This window comes from Erpetoichthys calabaricus, chromosome 12, assembly GCF_900747795.2.
Source record: "Erpetoichthys calabaricus chromosome 12, fErpCal1.3, whole genome shotgun sequence".
Lineage (NCBI taxonomy): Eukaryota > Metazoa > Chordata > Cladistia > Polypteriformes > Polypteridae > Erpetoichthys > Erpetoichthys calabaricus.
Window position 1 is genome coordinate 131,004,119 of NC_041405.2, and position 19,939 is coordinate 131,024,057.

Sequence of the window (19,939 nt, forward strand, 5' to 3'; positions counted from 1 at the left end):
ACAGCCTAGCTCTTAAAGTGTTTCACATAGAATTTTGTTAAGGATCATTTCTTGTAAATATTTTAATAAACCAGAAAGTGAGAGAAGAACAGTTTGGCTAGAAATGTTAATGAAATATAAAGTCTCCCCGTCCGCCATTTTGGAACTTTGAGGAGGCCACACCGTGTACACAAGTTAGCTAAAAGGCTCAATTCCGGTTTCCAGTAATGAGTTAGTCAGATGCTTGATTTTTGATTGCTTTATTTATGCAGGCTAGAAGCTTAGCTTGACATTTTTGTTGCACGTGGCACTATAAAAAAAAATGGACATTTTAGAGGAACAAAGGAAAGCGGGTGTGTAAGCTTATGCTGCCTCATTTACAGAGGGGAGCGCGAGTGCTTTTGCAGAACGCTGTTGATCCAGTCCCGGTAAGGCGCCACACTGGTGTACACGTTGGGAAGGTTTGGATACTTGCACCCTAGTATGCTGTTGAAAGACACAATCCCCATGGCTTTGTTGTTGCATATCAGTGGACCACCGGAGTCTCCCTGAAAGACATAAAGCATCTTGTCACTGTCATGACTACAACAAAAAATAAACTGACATGTTACTGTCTGGATCCCGAATTTGATGAGTTTAAAAAACAAATATAATTTCGAATATGGTGCTCCTAAAGGTCAGGCCTGCTGATTTCTGAAATCATATTATTGTGTGCCTTTCAAGGTGACTGCTCTTTGTGGTGAAGCACCATCTTTTTAAATAAAAACAGTGTGCTCAGACATGGAGGGATGTAGGTGTGAGTGGTAGCATGGCAGAGCAGCTCTGGGGTGCTGGTGGGCAGTTGGCATTCATGGTTGGACATGTGAGGCAGTCAAATGGGGGTCTGTGATCAGCTATCATTTTGAAAGGCGCCTGAGCAGGACAGTGGGGAGGATCAGATTGGTAAACAAGGGCAGAGCCGGGAAGTGCGAGTCAGTGCAGTGATGAGAAGGCAGGCGGTCGGAGACCCCCAGAGGAGTGAGTGGGCCAGCGTTCCAGGGGTGGATTGTTCCCAGCTGAACACAAGGGGGGAAACAGGAAATGGTCAGGTAAACTCTTAGTGATCCTTGAAATGCTGAGGATGGTGTGTGGAAGACGCAGGTCCAATTTAGTGATTTATGGCTGACGCTGATGTAGGGGGTCATAATGAGAACTGGAGGAAGGGACTGGCGCTGAGAAGACCCAATGGGTACAGCTTGGGAGATGGCAGGAGCAGAAAAGAACCTGCTATACAGTTTTGCATGTTTTTTTGTATTTTTTTTTTACTTATTAATTAGTCTTTTTAACCTGCACATAAACATCTGTTTTAGTGGATCAATTATTTATTGAAGAACTTGCACTTGTTGCACATTGTTTGGATTATGAAAATATAAGCACTATTGCACTTTATACCTTATTCTCCCTTGTTCTATGCCCTCAGTGCCTTGGTAATTCTCGGTACAGGACTATCAATGGTCCCGGGTTCAAGAGTGACTGGGATGCTGCAGCCAACCCAGACTATCACACTCTTATGTGATGAACTCTTGTGTGTATTGTACTGACAATGAAATGGCTTGTCAGTTGTGGTGTCGTTGCTTATTTTCTTGTATTTGTGCAATGGTGTCTTGGCACCTCGAACATGGGAAAGGTGCTATATAAATAAGATATTACCTCTCTAATATAAAAGAAAATCTTGAGACGAGATGAACGCCAAGAGATTTTTCGGGCCGTGCTAAAATGGGAAGACAAGATAATCAAATAAGGGTAGCAGAGAAAGGGGACTGTAGTTTTAAGTATTTTAGAGTTTTGTCCTTTCACATTAGCTGCAAGGTGGGACTACATTATGACTGAATCTCGAATAATTTGTTGCTCTAGTCTCAGTTTGATGGCTATAAAAAAAAGAGAGAGGATCAACAACTACAAATCTCTCAATTATAAAAGTAAATCTCGAGATGAGAGAAGACTATTTTCAAGGGATTTTTTCAAGTCCCGCCATCCTCTCAACCATTTCCAGTTAACGGCCCACACCCACGGTCCTCTCACCTCTCATTCATATTAATGCTTTTGTTAGACACGGTTCCTGTGCGCTCAGCTCTTATAAATTTTTACGTTTTCCTCACTAAGTTCCCAATAAAAGAAGATTTATTATGTACAAATCTTATTGAAGAATTTCATCCTGAAGGGTTATCAACAGAAGAATTGAGTACACGGGCAATCCTAGCATCGAGAAATGATGAAGTCAAAAGAATTAACGTGAAAATTGTCGATTGGTTACACGGCAAATTGGTTAAATGTGCATCAATAGACTATGCTGAAACAGATGGTGGTGATGGTGCAGAAGATGAAAACAACAACTTACAATATCAGGTAGAATATCTACAACCGTTAACACCTTCCAGTCTTCCACCGGCTGAGTTACTGTTGAAAGAAGGATGTCTCGTAATGTTATTGCGTAATTTATGTCTGAGTGATGGGCTATGCAATAGGACAAGATCAGTTGTATTCAAAATTGGTTGAACAATTCCGACATTTAAAATTTTAACAGGTGACAAGAAAGGTAATGTAGTACATCTTCCGCAGATAACATGTGACACCAAAGGAGATCTTGATATGCCATTCGTATTAAAACATGTACAGTTTCCCATTAGAATAACTTTTGCTATGACAATTAACAAATCACAGGGACAAACATTCGAAAAAGCCGGTTTATTTATTAGAGAAAGAAACGATATTCACTCACGAGCAGTTATACATGGCGTTGTCACAATGTAAGTCCAAACACAGAATCAAAGTTCAATTCGATATTGACAAAAAGTTAATTCAAAAATTTGTTTTTACTGAAGGTTTACAGTAAAAGTATAAGTTTAAAAAGTATTTGCATGTTAATTTCAAAGCCAAACAGACTGAAAACTTATAACGTAACGAATACCTCTAATGCAACAGTTAGTTCTATTATGAATATGTAACAATTCCCATGAAAATAACAATCTATTTAAATTGTACATCTGCTTCCCCATACGCTAGCGGCAAATCTGCAAAGTGGCTAGCGTGTAGCGCCTGCCCGGGGATTGGTGAGGGAAGCGAGCAGGGGGCAGAGCTCCCTAGTTATTATTATTATTATGTTTATACTTTTCTGCAGCAAACAAATCTCCCACTAGTACCATAAAATCTCCCTAACCCTAACCTAATGCAGACGTAACCCAAATTGCTGTTGTATAAACGCCTGGTCCACGCTTTTCAGAGTGAGGATGACAGAATGAACGAAAAAAGGGTTCGGACTTGGAGACAATGTCTTTAAAATATACACCTCTTCAGGACTGACTTGTGCAAACATTTTTACTGTGTACCAAAGGAAATAATTTTCCTAGAAACAGCACTTCATATAGGCAGTATTGGTGAAGTAAAATATCAATAATAATAAAGAAAAGAAAAAATAATTGACTCCATGAAATGCTGCAAACACTGTTATTTGCTTCAGTGCAGTTTATATATAGTAGCACCCCATGGAACAGTAATCTGATTGTGCTAAAACACAACCCAAATTAAAAGCAGGCGTTGGAGTCCATTATGTATAGAGTATTTCAAGATGAACAGCCTTGCGAGACAGCAGAAACCTCAGCAACCTTTAAGACATATCCGGATGAGATATGGGACAGCTTAGCTATTAGCTAAAGATACGAGATTGATGAACTGAATGGCCTCCTCTCGTTTGTCAAATTTCTTATGTTTTTACAAGAGTAATGCTTTATTGAGGAAGAACAGAAAAGGTAAGTAAAATACATTTAAAATAAGCAGCTAATATCTCCAGAGGGTCTAGAGTGGGTCTGATATGAATAGAACAGTATGGTGACCATCTCCATCATATGGCCTCTGAAGCTTCCAGGTGAGTAAAAGCTTGTGTTAGTCAGTCATTCTCAAACCCACCTAATCCAGTTCACTAGGGAGGGGGCCAAAGCCTATCCTGGCCAGAAATACCCCTGAAGTGGGCACCACTTCATCACAGGGCTGAATCAACACTTCATATTGGTAAAAGAAAACAGTTTCATATCCACCATGATAAAAAGGTCTGTATCTCTGTCTGTGTATCCATCTAGTTGCTATGTCTCTGCTATCCAACAGATGGCACATCACAAACATTAGCACTGCTTTTTATGAATCCTGTACCAAATGGTATGTAACAGAGACACAGCAACCAGACGAACACACTGCACTGCAAATGTTTACCCTGAGGTCTACATCGATTATTTAAATTTTAACCCGTCTTGAGATGGGAAGCACAGCTAGTCTTTAGTAAAAGTGTTGATGGATTGAAGTTTAAATGCTGTGATGGACGTCTGGCAGGTCAACCCAGCCGGGACGTCCAAAGAGTGGAAAGATGGGGAAGGTGGCTACCTTGGGACACTGCCTCCCCCAGGACACTAGATGGCAGCTTCCCTGCAGCATAACAGTACCCTGGATTCCCGCAGGACATCATGGAATTTGGAGAAGACCTTGGAACTCTTATTTTCTACATAGCCTGGAAGTACTAGAAGGTCATGGGAATGGAAGCGCAGAAGTTCTTCCAGGCTATGTAGAAAATAAGAGTCTCAAGGTCTTCTCTAAATTCCATGATGCCCTGTGGGAATCTGGGGCACTGTTATGCTGCAGGGAGGCAGTGTCCCAAAGTAACCGCCTTCCCCCATCCTTCCACTCTTTGGGCATCCTGGCTGGGTTTAGCTGCCGGCCGTCCATCACAACACCTACCCAAAACACATGGAGAATGAAGGATTTGCTTCCTGAACACTTTTGGATTACTGTTCACAAAAATGACCTTATAATCTTTCTACCACACGTCAGTTTATTGCAATTGCCTACTTTTGTGATTTCTTCTCATATCCAGTACAACATCTGCAGAGATCTAAAAATGGTGGCCCTGCTACCAGGAAGGCAGCTCAGATTCTTCAAGTCCTGCAAATGGGACAGCTGAGCTAAATAGGCTCATTAGGTTAAAGAACTGGCATTTGGGTCCAGGACTCAAAAGTAAGGAGTACAAATCAGTTGTCGACCCAACAAAGAGATGTTTAGGTCAGGTCAGGACCAACAAAAATGATTTCTTCAGTCTTGGCCTCAGTTATTCATGGACACATCTATCTTAAATATCAAAATCATTCACCTTCCTTGTTCATTACTTACAAGATTTTTCATCACTCTAAACTTTAATGACCTGTTGGGCACGGCCATCAGCAGTGTGTCTGTCTGCAGAGAGAATGTCAACTTCATTGAGAGGTTTACTTACATTGGCAGTGACATTCAGTGTCATTCTGGTGACTCTCCCTATGAAGTCAGTAGACAATTTGGGAGAGCATGGGGGGTCATGAGGTCAATGGAAAGGGGTGTGTGGTGCTCCTGACATCATTGCAAGAGGACGAAGGTCCAACTCTTTAGAGTCTTGGTGCTTCCTGTTTTGCTATATGGCTGTGAGACATGGACGCTATCCGGTGACCTGAGACAAAGACTGGACGCCTTCAGTACTGTGTCTCTTCAGAGAATCCTTGGGTACCGTTGGTTTGACTTTGTGTTGCATGAGTTGTTGCTCACAGAGTCCCAAATGAGGCACGTTACCTGCATTGTGACGTAGCGTCAGTTACAGCACTATGGCCATGTGGAATGATTGCCCAAGGTTGATCTGGTTCGGATGATCCTCATTTATGAAGACCTGAGCACCTGGACCAGGCCAAGGGGATGCACATGTAGCACCTGCCTGAGACAGATAGAGGGTCATTTCCAGAGGGTGGGACTGGATTGCGTGTCTGCCTGGGGGGTTGCCAACCAGGATCCCAAGCTGTTTCGTTGTGTGGTGGATGCGGCAATGTGCTGTACCAGCACATGCTCATCAACCTGACCTGGAGTGGTGGAGCGCAATCCAGAAGAACTGTGATGTCACTTCCACCTGAGCAGAGGACTGCTCCACCCCTTCCACTTCAGCCTCTCTATATACAGTCACCTGACCACAAGACTGCCATCAGATCAGACCAGGGGTTCATGAAGAGAGGACCTTTCTACATAACTGAGACCAAACATACATCATTTTGACTTCACTTCAAGAATCTTGCTTTCTGAAGTATTTTTTTCTTTGCAAGCAACCGTGGACATTAAACAGGACACTCATCTTCTGCTTATCTTGACTCTTTTTATTTGGTAAAAGTAATTTAAACGATTTTAGCACAAAGCTACATCATAACAAAATGTGACAAAAGTGAAGGGGTCTGAGTGTAAGTAAGAAGTAAAAATGTAAGTAATCTTGGTAGCACTGAACTGAGAATGTGAAAGCACTTGGGTTGGACGCCAGTCTGTGACAGCACACAGCCAACTACCTGGCTGAGTATCTGGAGCTGGAGCAAGATGGTTAACACGGCCCATACAGGAAAGAGGAAAGAGGTAAAAAACAGTCAAAGAATTAAACCACAAAGATAAAATAATCAAAGGAATGCACTTTGCGTTTTAAATGCAAAATTTTGTAAGGGAGATCAGCCCATCACTCACCTGACAGAATCCCTTGGTTGTTTTGTAGCCACCGGCACAGATGGTATTCTCAGGAATCATTGCATCCCAGGATTTTTTGCAAGTATCCCAATAAATTATGGTGACGTTCACTTCTCTCAACACGTTGCTGCCATCACCGTTAGTCACTGTGTTTCCCCATCCTGCCACCGAACAGAGGTCACCAGGCTGGACATCATCATCAGCCTGTGGAATTTCCACCAGCTTCACTTGCTTCTTAAGCTTGGCTTTGTGTGCCAGCTGTAAGAAAACAAGACAAGATATAAGACCTGGTTATTGAGCAGCTCTCTGAAACTTTTACTTGTTACATTCCAATAATCAGGAATGGGTGAATGTCTGACTGGCAAGAGGCTGCTGAGAGCAAAGGGCTGAACTAAATACCAGCTCAATTGTCCAAATGAAAGGGGGCCACAATGGCAAAAGGAGGTGTGGGAGAGAATAGAGACCTGAGGGTTATCATAAGTGTTGCATGTCCTTGTATGAGGCACTGGTGGCCTTGGTAGAAGCATAGGATGACCACCCAGAATGACAAGGGCAGGGGACCAAGCAGTGGATAGAGGTGTCCATCAAGACAGAGAGAGGGATAGACAGAGAGCGTCTGGGGAAACACATACATGGAAGCACATGTTGGCTACTAGAGGACACATGAACACAGAGGAGGAGAATAAGTAGGACAATGGCGTCCTCTGATTGAGCAGAAGACCCGGCTCTTGAAGTGCAGTTACAGACTCAAGTGCAGGGACCTGTAGGCCTTTGCTGATAGTAACCAAGTGCCTCAGATTTACTCCTAGAGGGGGGTTAGGAGCACACGCTGATACAGCGCATTGCTGCACCCACCACATGACAAACCAACTCAGGATCCCAGATTAGGATCTGAGTGCAGTCATGCAATGGGTAACACCTCAGCACCACGCTAGTTCAGAAGGAATGGAACCAGTGTGAGGAATGGCACTAAAAGTCTGACTAGGATAAGGATGTGTCCTGCCCCGGAGTAGGACATTAGAAGTACTTGGGAAGCATTTTATAAATCGCTGATATGGTTTAAAAGTCGAGAGTGCCTGATAACCATAACAAGCTGCCATTTTATAAAAGGTAAATGTGTACGGCTTTTACACAGATATTACAACTATAGTACATTCCATGTCATCATGGCATTAATTCTATGACCAGCTCACAAACATTCATTGTACTTTTCTGGGGAATTAATAACAGTAAAGACCATCCCTTACTTCCATATGGGATACAGTAATCCCTCGCTATATCGCGCTTCGCCTTTCGCGGCTTCACTCCATCGCGGATTTTATATGTAAGCATATTTAAATATATATCGCGGATTTTTCGCTGCTTCGCGGGTTTCTGAGGACAATGGGTCTTTTAATTTCTGGTACATGCTTCCTCAGTTGGTTTGCCCAGTTGATTTCATACAAGGGACGCTATTGGCAGATGGCTGAGAAGCTACCCAACTTACTTTTCTTTCTCTCTCTCTTGCGCTGACTATCTGTGATCCTGACGTAGGGGGTGTGAGCAGGGGGGCTGTTCGCACTCCTAGACGATACGGACGCTCGTCTGAAAATGCTGAAAGATTATCTTCACGTTGCTACATTCTGTGTGCAGCTTTTAACTATGCTGCACGGTGCTTCGCATACTTAAAAGCTCAAAGGGCACGTATTGATTTTTTTTATCTGTCTCTCTCTCTCTCACTCTCACTCTCTCTCTGCTCCTGACGGAGGGGGTGTGAGCTGCCGCCTTCAACAGCTTTGTGCCGCGGTGCTTCGCATACTTACAAGCCAAACAGCCCTATTGATTTTTTTGCTCCTTTGAAGAGGAAGATATGTTTGCATTCTTTTAATTGTGAGACTGAACTGTCATCTCTGTCTTGTCATTGAGCACAGTTTAAACTTTTGAAAAAGAGACAAATGTTTGTTTGCAGTGTTTGAATAACGTTCCTGTCTCTCTACAACCTCCTGTGTTTCTGCGCAAATCTGTGACCTAAGCATGAGAATATAAAAATAACCATATAAACATATGGTTTCTACTTCGCGGATTTTCTTATTTCGCGGGTGGCTCTGGAACGCAACCCCCGCGATGGAGGAGGGATTACTGTATTAAACAGTAGCCTAGGTCCTGTAACAAGACACGTTCAGGGCCGGCCTGAAGTGAAGCTGTAAATGGCACTCCGGCACCCCCTTCGCTTTGAGTGGAATCATCGCTGCCAGACCTGGGGCCTCATGTATAACGCCGTGCGTAGAATTCACACTATAACATGGCATGCGGACAAAAGTGGAAATGTTCGTACGCACAAAAAAATCCAGATGCATAAATCTGTGCTAATGCCAACTTCCACGTTCTTCCACTACATAAATCCCGGTCAGCATGAAAAGTAACGCACATGCACGCGCCTGCTGTCCTGCCCCAACTCCTCCCAGAATTATGCCTCTTTGAATATGCAAATTAATATAAATAGTCCTTAAGCTAAGCCTTCTGTGAAAAGACAATGGAAAAAGCATGGGGGAAAATATAAGAATTTCAGCGAATACTAAGTGGAGGCAAGGAAAAACGTACTATTTGTTGGTTTAATCAGTGGTATAATCAACAAAAAGAAGTTGATCGAGTGACATAGAGTGTCGGAGAAACTCGAAAGCTCAAATTCACAAAGTCGCACTGTGCCTGAAATAAAAAAGAAGCGGTCAGATATCAAAGTCGCTGTGAAAAGGTGAGTCTTAGTCCACCGTCTGAGTGTCATATGGAAGCATATTAGGGTACAGAGAAAAGAAAAACAAAATAGAGGCGCAGTTCAAAAAAATGTCCAAATATCAACTTTAATCTCAAAATTTCCACTTTAATCATGTACTATATTTTATCATCAAAGTAGAACATCATAAACTTCATCTTAAAATTGTTTAATTTACTAGTTTGGATAAACCTCTGATGCTAACAGAATTACTAGATGCTATAAAGTCACTTCAAAGCGGGAAATCAGCAGGCCCTGATAGTTACCCCGTAGAATTTTATAAGAAATTCTCCACTCAGCTAGCTCCCCTCTTATTGGCAACATTTACAGAAGCTACAGACAACCAAATACTACCTCAAACATTATGTCAAGCATTAATCACCGTCTTTCCTAAACAAAATAAGGACTTGTTACAATGTGCATCATACAGACCAATTTCACTCCTGAATAATGATGTTAAGATACTCTCAAAAATTCTAGCTAGAAGGATGGAGAAAGTGTTGCCCTCTGTAATATCATAGGATCAAACTGGATTTATTAAAGGCCAACACCTATCTTCCAATCTCTGACACTTGTTTAATGTTATATATTCACCAGCAAAATCAAACACCACAGAGATATTACTATTATTAGACTCAGAAAAAGCATTTGATATGATTGAATGGAACTACCTTTGCACTGCATTGGAGAAATTTGGGTTTGGCCCGAATATTTGTGCATGGATCAAACTACTGTATACCAATCCAGAAGCTTCAGTTTGTATTAATAACATTTGCTCAGACTACTTTAAGCTAGAACGTGGTACCAGACAAGGATGTCCCTTGTCGCCACTGCTGTTTGCAATCGCCATTGAACCACTGGCGGTTCACTGCCGAAATTCTTATCAGATAAAGGGGATTGTCAGAGAAGGACTGGAACAGAAAATTTCTCCTTATGTAGATGATATGGTTTTATATATATCAGACCCAGAAAACACTGTCCCTGCAGTTCTAATAGCACTAACAGAATTTCAAAAGATATTTGGTCTTAGAATTAATCTGAATAAAAGTATACTCTTTCCAGTGAATTCACAAGAATATAATATTAGATTGGACACCCTACCTTTTACCATAGCAGATCAGTTTAAATACCTAGGGGTAAATATCACAAGTAAACTTAAAGCTCTTTATCAACAAAATTTTGCCGTCTGTATGGAAAAAATTAAGCAAGACCTGGATAGATGGTTAACCCTTCATCTCACTCTAGCCGGAAGAATTAACGTTGTTAAGATGAATATCCTTCCTAAACTTCTTTTTTTATTTCAAAACATTCCAATATATATCAATAAATCATTTTTTAAACAGTTAGATTCAACAATAACCTCATTCATCTGGAACTCAAAACACCCACGTATCCGAAGAGCGACCCTACAAAGACCTCAGGCAGAAGGTGGCATGGCTTTACCTAATTTTCAGTTTTATTACTGGGCAGCAAACATACAAGCCATAAAAACCTGGACACAAAAAAATGAACATACACAGGCCTGGTCCGCAATAGAAGTAAAATCCTGTAGGAATGCATTATACTCCCTGCTCTGCTCTCCAATAAATGCAAGTTATTGCAAATATACTAATAACCCAATTGTGCTTTACTCACTCAGAATATGGAACCAAATTAGAAACCATTTTAAGATGGAAAATCTTTTATCTGTGGCTCCTCTGCAAGAGAACCACCTCTTTCAACCCTCTCAAACATATCCAGTTTTTAATACCTGGAAAAGTTTTGGGATTACAATGCTCAGAGATCTTTATATAGAAAACATATTTGCATCTTTTGAACAATTACGTTCAAAATTCAACCTCCCAGCTACACATTTCTTTCACTATTTTCAAATTAGAAATTTTGTTAAACAGAAATTGCCCGATTTTCCCCAACTCGTACCCTCCACAATGCTGGAAAAAATACTGCTCAATTTCGAGGAATTAAACGCCATTTCCGCATTATATAAAATCCTATTAGAGTCCCTACCTTTCAAAGATCCAAGAGGTCATTAGGAAGAAGATCTCTTAATCAATATATCAGAAAAGGAATGGAAGGTAGCAAAGCAGAGAATTCACTCAAGCTCCATATGCGCAAAGCATAGAATTATTCAACTAAAAATTATATATCAAGCTCATCTGTCTCGCTTAAAACTGTCCAAAATGTTTCCAGGGCAAGATCCAACCTGTGAACGCTGCAACCAAGCTCCTGCCTCACTGGGTCACATGTTTTGGTTCCTGCACCAAACTAACATAATTTTGGACCAAAATTTTTAAGTGCCTTTCAGACAGCCTTGGGGTCACAATCCCTCCTAATCCATTAACAGCTGTGTTCGGTGTTCTTCTAGACGGGCTTGAAGTGGAGAAGGACAAGCAAACGGTGATTGCATTCACAACACTTTTGGCACGCAAACTTATTCTATTAAATTGGAAGAATCCTAATTCTCCTCTGATAAGTGAGTGGCAAACCGATGTTTTATATTATTTGAAATTGGAAAAAATCAAATTCTCAGTTAGAGGATCTGTACAAAATCTTTTCAAAACCTGGCAGGATCTAATCAATATTATTTTAGAATAAGAGAAATAACTATTACCGCATTTAATTCCCTTCTCCATCTCTTATTTACATATATATTTATTTCTCCCTTTCTTTTGTTTATTGTTGCCTTATTAAAAAGCCCTAAGCAATTCTCCTTCGGCTAAGCTCTCCTTCTCAGAGGTGGGGTTTGATTTGTCTTCAATTTTGTTTGGTTATAAATTGATCTGTTTGTATAGAATGATTACGATAATAATTAATAAATAAATAATAAAAAAAAAATAATAATTTACTAGTTCCTCAGATCCCATCGTAACTAAAGTAGTGCGTTAAATGCTTCTTTCTGTGTGTTCTTTTATGTGCTCTATGTGTGTGAATCACTATGTGCTTCTTAAACTGGCTTTCTCTTCTGCGGACAGGACACAGAATACATTACATTCATGATATTACTGCTCTCTGAACAATTTTAAACTGCCACATACTGTACTTGGGGGTTAATGCACCCCGGATGCCAAATACTTTTTGCTGCACTTTTTAAGTTAACGTCGCAATTCACAAAGAAAATGTGAAATTTTAATGGAACACATTTTTTTCATGCAAAGAGCATCACAATTACTGCAACATTGATCATTTTACACACTGCCAATGAACTGTAAAAACTTTTAAAAAACTACTGCAACAATCAGTTATTATATGTACAAGGTGCAACTGACGCCATTGATGAAATTCAGTAAATCACTGAGTCAACTGCACTTGAACTGGCTGCACACAAGCACACACAGGTAAGCACTGATGCTTGCAGGCTAGTCTAGTGTAGCAGCTGAATCCCAGGGACAGTGATACTTCAGTGCTGCAGGGAATGGCAGTGGTCATGAGCTGGCTGCTCAATGAATATACGGCACTGACTGATCAGCTCCGGAGTGCTGGAAAATTGCTCTGTGAAGTGACTATAGCCGGTTGGAGCATTCAATGAATATACGTCGCCAAATATACTCGGCTCTGGCGTGCTGGCAAATTGCATTGGGAACTGACTATAGCCGGTTCAGGCGGTTTAAGGGTTAAGATGTATACTTGATATCATTCTCATAATGTTAGGAATTAAAGCATGCATTAAACATGGGGACACGGTGGCGCTGTACTAGTGATGAGCTGGCGCCTTGTCCACAGATTGTTCCTGCCTCCCGCAAGATGCTTGCTGCGTCGTGAGCAATTTTACTGCAGCAGTACTGTCTCTCTCAAATGTACTAACCTCCTATTCCTGTCCTTCCTTTTCCTTCTCCAAATAATTAATCGCCACATGATCAACTCTGTAATAGATGCCAAGCCATCTGTAAGCTTAGAACTCAGATTCTTCAAAACTTTTATTAAACATTGAAATATCTTCATAGTACATGTTTAATTATTCCATCCATCTATCCATCCGGTGTCGTGCCAGTCCCAGCAATAATACAGCGCAAGGCAGGAACAATCCCTGAATGGGCACCAGCTCGTTGCAAGCGCTGCACCACCATGTCCTCACATGTTTAATTATTAACAATATACATTATTTTAATGAAGTTTAAAACTTATCTGTATAATGTAATAAACATGCTTTACTGCATTTCATCTTAAAAATGATATCAAGGGACTCCAAGAAGAAAGCGCTTGGAAATCTAAATCAACTTAGAAGCCAGTCATCATCATAGGTAAATATGCGCTTTATAAAGTGGCTCAGGTTGTGAAATATTATAAATGTAGTACAAGTTTAGAGTGAGGTGATACGTATAAGTATTTGTACTTATAAGTACAAATAGTTCTACCAGGAACAATAGATGGACTGATTGAGTGCGTGTAGGGCACTTGGGATGAAACTGTTTCTGAACCATGAGGTCCTTATGAAAGGCTCTGAAGCGTTTACCATATGGGAATTGCACGCATGGCTGAGACAGCGTTTGCTTGATGCTGTATACCAATAATCCGATCAGCTGCTGCACAGCTGTGATTCCACACTCAGATACAGTGGGTTAAATACTCAGTGGTGCACTGGGAATAACAACACTAAAGCAGTGAATAGCAGTGAATTTAGAATAGTTTGGCCATTAGGTGCACCATTATATGGTTATGAGTTGATTACAATGAGATGCCATAAAGCAATAAACGATATGTGATTAATTTCAGTGCATTTGATAAAGCCACATCAGGGATGTGAATCCAAAAACTAAAGGAAAACCACACAGGAACAGTAGCACTGCTTTGACGCTGGTTGCCGCCAGTTTGCAAAAGCGGAGAACTTGCGTACGCTATGGTTTGAGCTACCATGAAAATGTGCGTGGCTTTACGCCATGTTTAGGTTTTATACATTGTGATTTGAGTGTGGAAACGGGAGTACGCAACATTTTTGTGCGTACGCACCGTTTATACGTGTGGTTCCTGGACATTGGAAACTAAAGACATGAAAAAGGAGACCCAACTGGAGAGAACAAAATATGGAGGGTTTGGATTTACAATTGAGAATGTCGAGGGGGGTGATTGATTTCTTAGAGTAATGTTTGTTCTCAAGACAGTCTCAGACAAGTACTCGAGCTTGAGAGGTGCCATTTCGGAAAACACTTAGGAATTAGGATGTCTCAGCAGGTTTTATTTATATTTAAAAGTTCTTAAAATAAAATTTGTCACCTAATCAAATTAGTTTATTAACTCTATTGAAAACCTGCAACTCTGTTTAAACGGCACCGTATCTTACGATGACAGAAATAATTTAGGTAAAAATCTTACCAAGGTAGCTCCGAAATAGGGTTGTCAGGCGTCCCAATTTGATCGGGTCTGTCCCAAATTCAGAAGATAAATCCCGAGTCCCTCATTGCCTCTGAAAATCCCAACTGAACAAAAATTGTATGTAGGAAAAAAAGATCTTAATTTAATTTTTACGTTGAATATCTCATTAAAGAGGCTCGTTAAATTTTTGTAGACAGCCTGGGCTACCACTCTGTATGAATAAAGTCTGTAACTGTCAGCTGAATCTGAGTGCTTGAATTGTGTGTGCTTCTGTATGTCATTTGCTTGTGAGTTTCTTGTGCTCATCATGGCCGCTCGTGTTCATGTGTAGTTAGTTTTGAAAGTGAAGTGATACTGATAAAAACTCTGACTAAGAAGGTAGGTCATATCTGCATGCTATTTACATATATCATGTATTATATGAAACATAAAACATCTTACCATACTTCTGTAACTATTTTATATATGTTCTCTTCTTTATATGTATACTTGTATGTTTAGATCATACATCTAAAATTATAATTTAATTAAAATAATCTATTTTTTGTATTTCTTAGTATTTTTTTTTTGGTTGTTTGAAGTGGAGCTATTTGTGGTGGTGTCGGGTTCAAGAGGCTCCCGAAGGTAAGGAAGTGTGGAGCTGACCTGCACCATCAATAGTCATGACCAGGATGAGCTTGGCAGGGAAGGACAAACTCACAAAGCAAGGGGATGGTAAAAGAGTGCTAAGTGCCTTTATTAAAACAGTCAAACAAAACAGTGATAAAAAAGTGCAGTGTGAAGTCTTCAATAAGTAAATAATCCAATAAAATAGTGTTCTGTGGAGGTTATAATCCAATAAATAGAAAAGCCATTAAAACATGGCAGGAAACTGTCTTTAAAAACATGAGCCCTGGTGCACTCCTTTAAAATAGCCCTCTCCTTAACTTATCCTACCCGGACCTTGCAGCCAAGGAGACAGCTATCTGACAGGCACCTACCATCCTTCTAGGGGTCCAGGTCCTTGCCCCTCTATGGCTCTAACAGGGTGCCCAATGTGGACCCAAGAGTTGGATCCCCAAAGGCTGTGACACTCACAATGGGGCTCCCAGTCCGAGCCTTGCCGAGTCCTGCAGAACTTCTCGGACTTCTGTGGCGAGCCACCTCTACCACCTAATTCTCTCAGCAGGAGAAGTCCTCCATGACGGCCCAATAACCAACCGGGGAGGGGCTCTCCTCACAGCTGCCTGCCTCCTGCCTTGCTCTCTCTCCCTCTTGCTCACACTTAAATCAATCGATTAATCTTTCTTTCTTTCTTTCTTTCTTTCTTTCTTTCTTTCTTTCTTTCTTTCTTTCTTTCTTTCTTTCTTTCTTTCTTTCTTTCTTTCTTTCTTTCTTTCTTTCTTTCAGGTCAATAATGAGACAATCAGACCCTCTGCAAGCACAAGTAGTCCCCAGTGCTAATGCATCCATTATTTATTTATTTAAAATTGGCACAGCTCCATGGACTACACACCCTACTGTCCCAATCTGTCATTTTGGAAATCTGGCAACCCTGCTCCAAAAACATCTACATTTCACACATGCTACAGACATGAACTCAATGAAACTGAAGTATAATGATTATTCTTAAACATTTTCCCATGATCCATGACCCATGAGAAATCAAAATAGAGAGCTCCTTAATATCTTTTTGGTTTCTCCTAGACAGCAATGGGATCAGAAACTGCTTCTCAGAGTTTTCACCTGAGACAAAATTCCCCAGGTATTCTCACAAGGGTCTCCTCTTGAGCTTAAGCAGACATTTCAGCAAAGTCACATGATGGGCTCAAATTTTATAAGTAGTTTCTTGCCTTATTTTTACTGCAATTACAAAACTGTTGTTCTTGCTTCTGATTAAGACTATTAGTTGCTCTAATTTATATTGTGGTGCTCTGATGAGATCATACTCATGATAGAAGAAAAGGCAGGCAGACTCTGGACCTAAAACCCTGCGATTGTAAGTTCAGATCCCACTACTGACACCTGTGTGACAACAAGAACGTCACTTCACCTCTCTGTGCTCCAACCGATTGTATCTCAAATGTTGTGAGTGACATTGGATAAAGACCTCAGTTCTACGATAATAAAGTCATGAAAGAGATTAAAACAAGACTAGGAAGAGACCTCACAAAGTAGCACATTTTTCAATCCAAACTCTCAATTTTGACTCCTTTAACCTCAGTTCTATTTCATGTCTCCTTTTGTCTTAAGCTATTTCATCTAAAGGAATTTTAGGAAAAACATCTGAGACAAAGTTAATTCTGAAATGAAACCTAAATGAGAATGTCTTTGACGTCTACAATATTCTTATGTGTGGGTGTGTGTTTTTTTTTTCAGCAAGTATTTTCTTCCCACATTCCAAACCAAAACCATGCGGGGTTAATTTATGGAGTTACTCTGAAGTTGCCCGTTGCGTGTATTTAAACCAACGACTTCAATGGCAGTTTCAGCTGAATTCAGCGTGCAGTCACAGATCACAGACTACTTGCCTTCAGCAGCATGATGTCGTTTACCAGGGTGCTGGAGTTGTAGTCGGGGTGAGGAATCATCTTTTCTGCTTGGATTAATTGCCATGACGTCTCCCTCGTGGACATGTTGTGAGCTCCAAGAACCACAGTAATGGACCTGTGAGTGACATGACACGTTAGATGACATTAGAGCTTTAATAATGAGCTAAACCCACCTGTACGTCTATAATCAGTCTATCGTGTTTAATACAAATCATTTTTACTCAAATTATCATTAGGCTCAGGCTTACAGACACTACAGAGGTTGTGAAGTGGGGGGCGCTGAACCATAGAAAGCACACAGGGTGCTTCTAACATGAAAACTCCTCTCCAGGAGGCCCTCTCTTGGAGTATTTTAGCCACACACTCAATCCACCATGATGTGCTAAGAGGTGCCACTAGGGGTCTTCTCTGCCCACTGCTTTCAGGCAATTCAAAGCATTCCATCCAATGTACTTGTTAAGTTTATTTTTATGTATTTATTTACTTCTTGATTGAATGGCTGTATTATTTGCCCTGTGAGTCTGTATCCTTGTATTTTATGTTTCTGCTTCTGCATGCATGTGAATTTCCCCTTGGCCTTAATACAGTCTATCAAACCTAATCTCATCTAATTTAACTAAGGCCAGGCTCTGCAGGAAGAGATGAAAGGGGTCCCTGGGGGCTCACGGCCACATGTTACCGAGCTCTAATGGCTTCAGAACAGGTCCACTTAGTGACTAATGACTGCTAATCATTATTTAGCTGATGACATGCAGGGGTAGATGCAATAATGGAAGCACCTCATGAATAGGAAGTACTCAATTCCTATGAGAGTACTAGTAGTTTGCATTTGAATATGGAAGGCAACTAACAGAGATCCAGAGAGGCCAAAAGAGTGAGTGGAGACATTTGTCACAAAAATTTCAGAATTCTTTCATGAGTCAATAATGACTGCATATGATAAACATGGACAACCTGCATTGGCTAACAGTCGATGCTCACCAATAGGGTTTAGATGGGCACCTCACAGCATTGTTAGTAAATGCCACAAAACTTCCACCTCAAAATGAGCACAGAACTGAGTAAAGTCCTGTGTGTCCCAGTCTCAAGAAAAACTGGATGTCATGAGCGTCACAGAGCTGAAATTGATGGCCAAGCCGTGTCCAGCACACAGAGATATGTAGCCCGGTGTAAGGAGCACAAAACCAGGACCCCTGAGCAATGGGAGAGACCCCATTATGTGATGAGTCATCTTTCACATTTCTGTCCATTGGCTGTTCTCTTTAATAGACTGTAACTGTATACCTACTAGGCAGACGCTACCATTAGTAATTCGGTTAAACAATTTTCACTATCACATAGTGGGACTAAACACATTTGCACCCCACTTCAAGGGACCCCAACATACTAATCAAATCACAGAACACCAATCAGCCTTAATTTTATATTGTTGTCGTTCACTTTCAGTGCCACAGTTTTACAGAGATAAGCATAAGCACATCGAGATGAACCCAGTGGCCCAGTGGGTCTGTGGTGGGATGGCACAGAGGACATTGTGATTCTAGTCTGCAGTGCCTATTTTGTATAGAAATCAAAAGCTGAGTGGTGCTTTTAAAGAGTTGGTAAATCACTGAGAGGCAAGGATCAGAAAAAGAGAGATAGTGATATGGCAGAGATCAGAGCCCCTTAGCTTTAAATTAGTGCCAACGTCTATGGTCTGTTGAGAATCCTTTTCTTGCTTTTCTTTCCATTTTCACCCCACAGCTGCCAGCCGCCATGGGATGGAATTCTAGACTGATAGCTTCACCCAATCTTGAACATTAGGTATTTTAATTCAACTGTCCACCTCTGTTGCCTCTTTCCACCAAATCACTACCTTCACCTTCTTGCATTAAGGATCTATGGACGTACTCGCCATTGCAGTGGGCTGCCGTCAAGATGAAATCTGGATTAATGAGAAATCCTCCGCATGTACCACTGCCATCTTCCATCTCAATGCTCAGGTAAGCCATGTAGGGTCGACTGTGTGGTTTGGCCTCATGTCCATTGATGATCTGGACTTCAGAAGCTCCTACAGTGGAAGGAAAGAACCATGTGTTAAGGCCATGACACTCGGGGAAACTTCCAAACACAACCTGCCAGTCCAGAAAGGCAGCATTGGCAGCAGATTGGGCTTAGCATTTCAGTTTGATATACAAGCGCAATACAAAGGACAACACATAGTGTCTAAAGAGGTCAATGGCTGCACAGAATGAATCTGCAGCACAAGAAGGGAAAGCAGACCTGTGCCCTGGGACTGAGGTCATTTCTTGGGTACACTGGCAGCAAAGTGGTGCAGGTGGTAAGTCAAGACTACCATACTAGTATGACAGGAGACAATAAAAGTAAGTAAAACAGAAAGAGGCTTTTCTCTGATTCACTGAGAAAGCAACTCCCACCAATAAAGGCTTGTAACTGTTACTGACAGCCCCACCGACTTGTATCTCCACTAGCATGGCAACCTCTCTTGAGAGCTTTCAGAGGCACATACAGGGCCGGAGCGACCATTATAAGGATTCTTCAGTCTGTGTGGCCTACCAATACCTCCCTCCACCCCATTCCTACCTCTTATAAATGGCACAGATAAAAAAAACAATGTCATGGACCTCCAGGCCCAACAATTACAGTGCCCTCCATAATATCTGGGACAAAGACTCTTTTCTTTCCTATCTACATGCTTCCATTAGGTCAGATTATTTTAAGGCATAATGTGAGCTACCACAGCTATGCTGATGACACACAACTGTATTTATCAATAGCGCCTGATGACCCCGACTCTCTTGGTTCACTGACGCAATGTCTTACTTGTGTTTCT

General features: G+C 41.1%; 1 protein-coding gene across 1 annotated transcript in view; it reads right to left on the reverse strand.

The window, feature by feature from the left end:
• Nucleotides 1-223: 223 nt before the first annotated feature.
• The window catches only part of LOC114662632 (mast cell protease 1A-like), a 36,180-nt gene continuing 16,464 nt past the window's right edge, over nt 224-19,939 (reverse strand). The window contains exons 2-6 of the mRNA XM_051935410.1: nt 18,997-19,156; nt 17,086-17,221; nt 15,221-15,308; nt 6,520-6,806; nt 224-527 (exon numbers count right to left, since the gene is read on the reverse strand). Coding sequence (XP_051791370.1) covers nt 357-527; nt 6,520-6,806; nt 15,221-15,308; nt 17,086-17,221; nt 18,997-19,156 — 842 coding nt within the window. The 3' untranslated portion in view covers nt 224-356. The remainder of the gene's footprint in view (nt 528-6,519; nt 6,807-15,220; nt 15,309-17,085; nt 17,222-18,996; nt 19,157-19,939) is intronic.